The sequence below is a fragment of the Pleuronectes platessa genome, chromosome 8 (assembly GCF_947347685.1).
Source record: "Pleuronectes platessa chromosome 8, fPlePla1.1, whole genome shotgun sequence".
NCBI classification, from domain to species: Eukaryota; Metazoa; Chordata; class Actinopteri; order Pleuronectiformes; family Pleuronectidae; genus Pleuronectes; species Pleuronectes platessa.
In genome coordinates, this window is record NC_070633.1 from 28,895,781 (window position 1) to 28,905,479 (window position 9,699).

At 46.0% G+C, this 9,699-nt stretch overlaps 1 protein-coding gene across 1 annotated transcript; it reads left to right on the forward strand.

The window, feature by feature from the left end:
* The first annotated feature begins 705 nt into the window (after window positions 1-705).
* b4galt7 (xylosylprotein beta 1,4-galactosyltransferase, polypeptide 7 (galactosyltransferase I)) lies at window positions 706-5,833 on the forward strand. The gene is made up of 6 exons (XM_053428885.1): window positions 706-1,187; window positions 1,954-2,289; window positions 2,421-2,646; window positions 2,872-2,955; window positions 3,586-3,690; window positions 4,358-5,833. The coding sequence occupies exons 1-6, from the start codon at window positions 1,135-1,137 to the stop codon at window positions 4,511-4,513; spliced, it is 960 nt and encodes a 319-aa protein (XP_053284860.1). The 5' UTR covers window positions 706-1,134; the 3' UTR covers window positions 4,514-5,833.
* The last annotated feature ends 3,866 nt before the right edge of the window (window positions 5,834-9,699 follow it).

Sequence of the window (9,699 nt, forward strand, 5' to 3'; positions counted from 1 at the left end):
TGATGCTGTTTCTTTTGATTCTTTTGAAAAGCATGAAAAAATGAAGTCAGTTTTCAGGCTCTTATTACTTCGTGTTTGAATAAAACATTTGTAATAAATAAGGTGTGTGAAAAACTGATGGAACATTGATTTAGTTTCCTGGAGTGAAGTTAATATTTCTGATAATTTTCATTTAGTTTAATGAGGGCGTTTCAGATTCTACTGTAACAGCACAACAATATATTTATATTGTATTATATTTATAATGTATTAATGTGATGTCAATGTAAAAAAATACTTTTATGTTTTAGCTGTTTCAATTTCATTGTAGGAATTCTATGAAAGATATCGGGGTTATTACAATAATCAAATAACAACTGCAATGATTTCATCATTTGTATTTGAACAAAATAATATTTGCACCATTTGACATTCCCCTGAATTATAATGAGATTTATTTGTATTGAGTATTTAAAGGAGGGATGTAAAAGCAGTGGGAGATGATTCAGATCTATTTTCAGCAGATTAAAATTCAATTATCATTCAATTTCAATTTCAGTTATGAGATAGAATCGTTATCAAGTATGTTTTATAATATTAGAATAGATTTATTAAAGAACACGTCAGCAGTGTTTGTGTTGTACTGTCCCTTTAATTAAAGCATGGTAGGAACTATTGAGACCAAAGCCATCGTTCCCCTCCGGACTCGTCTTCTGGTGGCACCGTGTTACAAATGGCTGATTGTTTTTCTATCGTTTGAAATAACAGTTAAATGTTTCCGTGTCGTGTGTCAGCTTCTCTCCCGCTCACGATCACTTCTCCCCGGGTTCCGGTGGAGACACGGGGCCGGTAGAGTCCCGGTGAGAGCCGGAGGTGATCGGACCCGGAGCGGCGGCGGTGTGACCCGGTGCTACGTGTCCGGTGAGGGAGCGAAGAGCCCGACGCACCAACATGGATCCTCACGCACTCCGACGCTGAACTCCAAGGGCTCGGGTTCACCGCTGCGGGGACGAACCGCTTCGTTAGCCGGGAGGTAGCACCGGGTCGGTCCGGAGCATGGAGCCGTGAGAACCGCTGGAGGTGACCGGAGAGGAACCCCCCGAGCCCCGCGGAGCTGCTGTCGGTGTGTCGGTGTCCGAGGCACCGGGAGAAATCATGATGTATTCATCCAGAAGGAAACCGGTGCTGTGGTTCAGAGAGGACAGGAGGTGGGTTCTCTGTCTGTGGTTCTCTGTCTGTACCTTAGAGAGGACAGGAGGTGGGTTAGGGTCTGTGGTTCTCTGTCTGTACCTCGGAGAGGAGGTGGGTTAGGGTCTGTGGTTCTCTGTCTGTACCTCAGAGAGGAGAGGAGGTGGGTTAGGGTCTGTGGTTCTCTGTCTGTACCTCGGAGAGGAGAGGAGGTGGGTTCCATTTATCCACCAGTGTAGGTCACAAAGGGTCTACTGTGAAGAAGTGACACGTGTGGAGTTTCTCATGGAGAAGACAAGAACCTACTGTGGTTCTCTGTCTGTGGTTCTCTGTCTGTGGTTCTCTGTCTGTGGTTCTCTGTCTGTGTTCCAGAGGTTCTCTAACTCAACCACATCTGTTCAGAGTCTCGTTCTAAGCTCCTGAAGTTCCGTCTCATGCGTCCGACTCAGTTTTGTGTGAATGTGAAATGATCAGAATCCTGTTTCAAAGCAACGTGACTGAATCAGAATCAGAATTATTTTTATTGCCATGTATATTTGCACATACAGGAAATTGCCCTGGTGTGGTTGGTGCACTGTACAAACAACAATTTAAAAACAATAATATAAAAACAACAATATATACAGTAGGAGAGTTGCGTGCGGTTCTAAGGTGCAGTGATTGGTGATAATGCCAATAACATAGAGTTATAAATGATGTGCGACTGGTTCAGAGTCAGGTTCTGTGTTTGCAGAGGAGTTGATGTTCTCCAGGTCTGTGGTGGATCATGTGTGTTCTGTGGTTCAGGTTCCTGTCGGGCAGATGCACCGTCTACAAGCTGTTCGGCCTCTGCATGCTGCTGGTGCTGGTGTCTCTGCTGTGGCTGCAGCTCAGCTGTTCAGGGGACATGTCCCCCCCGATGCAGGAGGACAGACACCTCGCCCAGCAGCCGCCCTGCCCCGTGGACGGCCGGGCGTCTGCAGTGGACGAGCTCTCCTGGGGGCCTCACAAGCTGGCCCTGATCATCCCCTTCAGAGAGCGCTTCGAGGAGCTGCTGGTGTTTGTTCCCTTCATGCACACGTTCCTCAACAAGAAGAAGATCCGCCACAAGTTCATCATCATCAACCAGGTGGATCACTACAGGTGAGATCATCCAGAGGAAGGGTTGACCTTCACATGAGACACGCTGTAGACACGTGTCACATGTTCACGTACACGTGTCACATGTTCACGTACACGTGTCACATGTTCACGTACACGTGTGTTTCCTGCAGGTTCAACCGAGCGTCGCTCATCAACGTGGGCTTCCTGGAGAGCGGGAACGACACAGACTACCTGGCGATGCACGACGTGGACCTGCTGCCGCTGAACGACGCTCTGGACTACGGGTTCCCCGAGGGGGGGCCCTTCCACGTGGCCTCGCCCGAGCTGCACCCGCTGTACCACTACAAGACGTACGTGGGGGGGATCCTGCTGCTCACCAAGAAGCATTACCACATGGTACTGAGCTGCTCGCATCCTTTACTTTGCTGGTGCTCCAGATATATTATAGTTATTCATAATGATTTATTTGATATATAAATGGAAACCATGGAAATACCGACTTCAGGTTTATCAGAATCTGGTGGAGAAGTTTTTCTTGTCTCAGATGTTGTGATGTAATGACGTAATTCCTCCACCAGGTGGCGCTGTGTAGCTGTAATAACCCTGTTGTGTGTCTCCCAGTGTAACGGGATGTCCAACCGGTTCTGGGGCTGGGGCAGAGAAGACGACGAGTTCTACAGGAGACTGAAGAAAGCTGAGCTGCAGGTGAAGAGCACTGAGACGTTCTGTGGACTGGTCCAGGGAGACAAATGGTCCCAGGAGACAAATGGTCCTCCCTCGTTAGAGACTCGTTGTTATTGTGTCAGAATGAGACGAGAGACGAGAGGACAACAGAGACACAGTGAACCTCACACAGGAGGAAGCTCTCAGGGTTCTATAGGTAGAACGTTTACAGATATGCAGGATGTATTTCTACATGTGTATAGAAGTTAATCTATATAGACTGATGATAGTATATATTCAGGTATAGAATACAGTACATCGTGAATATATCATTTCACTATGAGCTACATGTTCACAGAATATTAACATTCATACGTTATAAAGATGAAATGTATAAGTAATGTGAATAATTATTAATCTTATGTAAATGTAATAATTATAAGTGAGTCGAAGGAAAAATGGTGAAAGTAAAAGATGTCAAATTATTATTCTCACCATCGTTTCAAACATTCTGCACAAAGCAGAAAACAAGGAAGTTTATTAATTATAAGTATATGATTCATTATATTCTGTTAAATCAGAGACATTAGAATGTTTTGAGGAGAAATGAATCTTAATATTTGGGGTTTGAATGAGTGGCGGGTCTCGATCTGATCAGTGTTTCCTCTCCAGCTGTTCAGACCCAGTGGAATCACCACCGGATATAAAACCTTCCTCCACATCCACGACCCGGCCTGGAGGAAGAGGGACCAGAAGAGGGTCGCTGCTCAGAAACAGGTAGGAACACTCCTTATGATTCAGCTGCTGGTCCTGGATCTGCTCACACGTCCAGAATCACCTTCTCAGAAACTACAGCAGATCCCAGAGGATGTGATGACTGCAGCCTTTTGTTCAAATCCTCCACTCGGCCTCGGTCATTAGTAACAACGTCATTTCCAAGTTTGTGTATTTAAACTGGAAAGTGTGTAAAACTATGTAGTCAGTTCAACGAACCTGTAACATACACGAGTCATTTAATATGAAGTCAATGTACAGAGGAGATGATGTTGTTCTCCGCAGATCAGTCATATCATGAATATCAGGTTTTTATCTTAAGATCTCAGGATAAAAGTTGAGAGCAGCAAAACGTTCAGATCCATCCTGGAACACGGGGGGGCAGCCGAGGAGCTAAGATGGAGGAGATGTTATCACGTTCATGTGATGACGAGTCGGCCAGCTGCATCTCTAACTTCATGACGTCACCAGTCGTGTTTTATTAAGTCACGATAACATATAATCACAATTGTATTGTAAACATGAAATAATCAAAATCCTTAAATCAGCCACAGCAGAAATATCTGTTTAACTGTGAGAACAAGACTAAAAACTTTGCTAGTCAACACTTGAAGAAGCCCTTTTAAATCCAGATGTGTCCCCCCCCCCCCCTCCCCCTCCCTCCCTGTAGGAGCAGTTCAAGGTGGACCCGGGGGGGGGGCTGACCAACCTGCGGTACCAGGTGGAGTCCAGACAGGAGCTGACCATCAGCGGGGCGCCGTGCACCGTCATCAGCACCAAGCTGGAGTGTGACCAGGACCTGACGCCGTGGTGCCTGCTGCTGTAGACGAGCACGTGGCTCAGCGGTGACGCGGGTTCGAGCCCCGACTGGAAACTTCTCCTGGTGATATGGTTTAACTGGGATCCTGTTCTCCTGCGGATCTGCAGCTGGATTATCTTCAGTGACACCAACAGACTTATTGAACTTTGATTCATTTCCACATTGAACTGAAACAAGCAGCTGAAGTTTAATAATCTGAGGATTGAACCAACAACCTCTGACTTGTGTTTGAATCAGTTCAGACGGGAAGGATTCAAACGTCCTGATGGCGACTTCCTGTCTGTCAAACTGCTCAGTCCATGTACCAGAGCTTTCAAACTTATGACCATGAACAAACGCACTTCCTGTTTGACCTCAAACCTCAGCGGACGCAGAGCGACATCGTGGCTGATCTGAGTCCAGCTGGACGAGCAGGATCCTGCTGGTACGACCTGAACCTGAAGTGTGTTTTCTTACTGTGGACCTGTGCTAAGGAACCGACCTCCAGCCACACACGTCTGTCCAGATGTCCACCACATCTGGAGAAACTAGCAACTCACTGTCACCTCACAGGGTTTGTTTTAGCTCTTTAGATCAGAAGATGGTTAATTATGATATTGAAGATTCATCTGACTACTAAGTGTTTGCTCATCAACAGCATGATCTATTTTTAGACTCAGAATTCACCCGAGGAAAAATACACTTTACTTTACAGTCAGGATTCTGTATCATAATCAAAAGCTTGTATTGAATAGTTTCATTTTCCCATAAATACAAGAAATGATGAGCTATGAACTCATAACTAGGAGAACTCACTGATGGACTCTGATGTTTCAGTCTGAACCGACACTGAGACCTTCTCGTCCTGATTCACGTGTTGTTCACACCAGCTTCAATCATCTGATTATTCTCAGAGTTCACAAAATAATGATCCTAGGATCCCTGAGCTGGTTTATTGAGATGAATCTCCGAGTTCTGTCTTCAGTCTGGTTCTTAGTTTAGTTTTTGTTCGGCTGCTGACACTGTCTTCTTCCCTGCTGTTGTCATGTGCTGGTCGGCCTCCAGGGGGCGCCACGGAGTTTAAAGGCAATGTATTTAGATGTCGTACAGATTTCTTTTTCACACAGATCATGGTGCCATTTATTTGTACAGTATTCAGTATTTATATACAAGAAAAACAAGAAGCAATTGTGTGTTTGTGTCTTTTTCTTTGTTGTCATGTTATTTTTCATGTTGGAAAATTCTTCCTCTGACACAAAGTTCAGTTTTCTACTAGAAACAACAAGGAGGAGAACTCTGAGACATCAGTGTTCTCTCAGGTTGGGAACATGATGGGAACATGTCTGGAACATGATGGGAACATGATGGGAACATGTCAGGAACATGATGGGAACATGTCTGATTCTCATTCTGTCCCTGTTTCCTCTCTGAATCCTGGATTGTTCCCGTGAAGCAGCTGCAGACGAGTTCACAGCCTCGAGTCTCCTCCTCTTACACATGTGGTCGTCGGTGAGCTCCTCCACATACATGTCACCTCCTCTTCGCTCCTCATTCACATGTCGTGTTGCAGCCGGTGTGACTTCTAACACCACGTGTGAGTCAGCAGCGGGAGGAGAGCAGGTAAACACAGGTGGAGGAGGGAGGGTGAGCGGAGCCTTTAGCAGCTGGAACAGCCAGTTAGCCTGTGATCCTGCTAATGAGCCTCTGTGGAGCTGCTCATCTGCCGCTCGCCACACAAACTGCAGAAGAAGAAGAAGAGTTGACCCGACCTCTTCTTCAAACTCGCTTCTCTCTGTGTTAATGATCCTGTGCAGCAGCATTTCATTTAAACTGAATTGTTGGGATAAAGAATTTATAAACTGAAAATAATGTGTTTATTCATGTTTAATTCATTATTAACTCATGAATTCACCAAATCCACCCGTGAGGAGTCAGTGATTCTACCTGAGGAGCAACACATCCTGGAGATTTACACACAACTTCTGCTGTTGTGGAAATTATCTGGAATTTTATAGAAATAACCAAATATCCTGTAAATATAAACAACCTCAGATCACATATACTTTAATTTGATAAACTGAATTATAAGATAACATTCTTCTGCTCTCCACTTCTGCCTCTGTGCTGTTTGAACACATGTTGATCTCGTCGATTTTCCTGCTGTGGCTCTGCTGCTGCACATCAGGCCCCCTCGGGCCCCTGGATGCCCCCCTCGGGCCCCTGGATGCCCCCCTCGGGCCCCTGGAGGCCCCTGTAGAGCCCCTGTAGAGCCCGGCTGCTTTGACAAAATGCCTGAGTCGTTTCCTGTCGACAGAAACCAGTTCCGATGCAGTTGTGGATTTTTTGGGGACGAGCCAAAGATGGCGACAGAGACAAAGAGAGGACGGGGTGAATCTCCCCCCCCCCCCCCAAGCTGCTCCCCCACGGGTGCAATTTTCACCTTTTGTTGGAGGTGACTGTGATGATTAGATAAAAAGACACCTCTGCTCACAAATAGACGACAGCAGCACCCTGCTCTGCAGCTTTGTGCTAATTTTTTAATTCCCCACTCAGTAATTATAATTCTTTATCTCGGCTGTAATATAAGATAATGGAAATTGTAAAGTAATAAGTAGGAGAGCCAGGCTGCGCTGTTCACACGTATTTATAGATGAGCAGAGCTCCACAGCAGATGTGGGGCCAACACTTCATTTTCAGCCTTTGTTAATGAATGTGGGAGATTATGTTTCTATTATGGTGCAATTAGCAAAAAATAAAAGATAAAGCAGAGCAATGAGATCATGTAATCATATTCACTGCTTGTCTAATAAAACACAAAGGGACCCGACGCAGTCAAAACACAAGCAACTGTTTCATCTCCAATAGAAGCTGCAGCTCTGAGCAGATGTTTCACTTCCTGCTCGAGGTGACCGTGTGTTCCTGTTGTGTTCCTGTTGTGTTCCTGGTGTGTTCCTGTTGTGTTCCTGTTGTGTTCCTGTTGGATGAGGACAGGACTTCACTGGGATGCTCCCAGTCTGTAAATCCTCTGAGCTCAGAGCTTCAGTCAATCTGTGCTTTACCACAGTTCAGTCACCATGAAGCCGACTGATTGGAGATCTGTGTGTCGACCTTCAGCCAACGACTCTGTTTGAGATGCATTTCACTGTGAGTGGATTCAAAGGTGAAATCTTATCAGAAAATCCATTTGGATTCTGAAGTCAAACTGCTGTTCTGAGTCGCTGGGGCTCATCATACCGACAAACAGCAGGGGGCGCTAGTTCTTCAGTCAGTCGTTTATACCACTGCAGGAGAAAGGAGGCTCAAGGCCAATGTATGCTTCTGCGTTTTGACGGACACGGACAGATAGGACCGCCCTCTCCAACGTGGAACGCCCTCTCCGTGCCTCTCCCGGCTCCTCGGAGAGCTTTTCGTGCAGCTCTCATTTTTCTAACTATACGTCGAAATGACGGACAGCCCACGGATAGCACTTGGCTGTGATTGGTCCGCTAACGCCAGCATTTCGGAATGGAAACTTCCTGTTCCATTCCCTACATCACAATAAACCAAAATCACAACTACGACTCTATGATTAATGTGACAAGTGTGTTAAGCCAGCGGCGTTGTCCGGCTGACGGTGGCTGGTTAGATCACTTACAGCATGTGTGTACGGTCACATACGGTTATAACGAACTTTGATAACGGGGCTAGCGGGCTAGCCACCATGCTAACTGCGGTGGGAACAGCGCACAAACCCGCTGACTTTAATCCCACGGCTCATGACACTGTTTCTCAAACACCGTCAGGTTAGAAGCAAACACTTGGTAGTAGTTGTATCGGGTGTCCGTGTTGACTGTGTGTGGAAGCTGAGGGGGGGGAGCTAGCTGCCTCCGTGTAGCTTCAAGCTGTTGCAGCTGTTGAATTAGCAACGCAGTTTGGAAACAAGACCGGGGAACCGCTGCGCTAAGACACGATAACATAAGCACTTTGACCCGCTGGGTGTCACTTTATTCAGCAAAAACTGTCGCGTCATCAACATCCTTTTTCTGTTAGTTGCCATCGTTCACTGTGTGTGAGGAGCCGGGAGGACGTAAATAAACCAGCGTGGACTTCTTCTATATATCTCATGAGGTAGGCTTGTCTAAGCTCGACTTCCGTCTCGCCATCTACTGTTCTGGCGGTGAATTGTTTTCACAACAAAAAGGCTCGTAGAACTATAAATCAAAAAGGGTCCGATCCGTCCGTCCGTCCGTCATTCCGAAACGGACTCGGAGAAGCATACTGAGGCCTTCAGGAGGTACAGAGGGTCGTCCAGTAGCCTTAAGGTCGGTGGTTCGATCCCTGGCTGAATGAATGTGATGGAAGCTCGTTGGTCTCAGGGGAAGACGCCATGTTTCTGAGGTCATGTGATGAAGACGTCACAGAATCAGTTGGTAGCTCCGCCTTCTGAGTCAGCGTCTGTTACAACGTCACCTTGATGAATCAAAAACAATCTTTGAACTTTTGTTATGTACAGTTTGCTTTTCTTTATCATTTAACCACATTTATCATTTAACTCACATGAACGTGATGTTCTACATGTTGGTGTCTGTGCTGCTGCATCGGCTTCATATTTAAATCTCATCACAACAAGATGAAAAGAAAAGATAACGACTGATTTAAAGATTTAATTAATGATTAAAAACAGGTTCTTTAAAAGGTGCCGCAGATAAAACACTGTAAACAGGTAGTTGTGTGTGTGTGTGTGTGTGTGTGTGTGTGTGTGTGTGGGTCTGTGTGTGTGTGTGTGTGTGCGTGTGTGTGTGTGTGTGTGTGTGTGTGTGTGTGTGTGTCGGCATCAGTCCACCTACAGATGGTCAGACTCTCACTCGTCTGTCACACTCTGATTGGCTGCTTTGCTGCTGGAAGCTGCTGAACCATCGGGACAGATTTTCACACACGGACACACACACACAGACACACACACACACACACACACACACACACACACACACACACAGACACACAGTATGGCATGTACAGGAGGAACAGAGCAGCAGTAACAACATGGAGTTGCAGAGACGATGGTGTCTGCTGCTCGTGATGAAGATTTGACCTCCACACGTTGGAATTCTCCTTTTGTACGAACGACTTCTCGAAGCTGCTGAAACCGGCTGAAGCTTCAGATTCAAACTCGTTCATTTGCTCTTTGTTGAATCTGTTGGAGCCGAGCAGAGAGAGAACGATAAGGAAATATT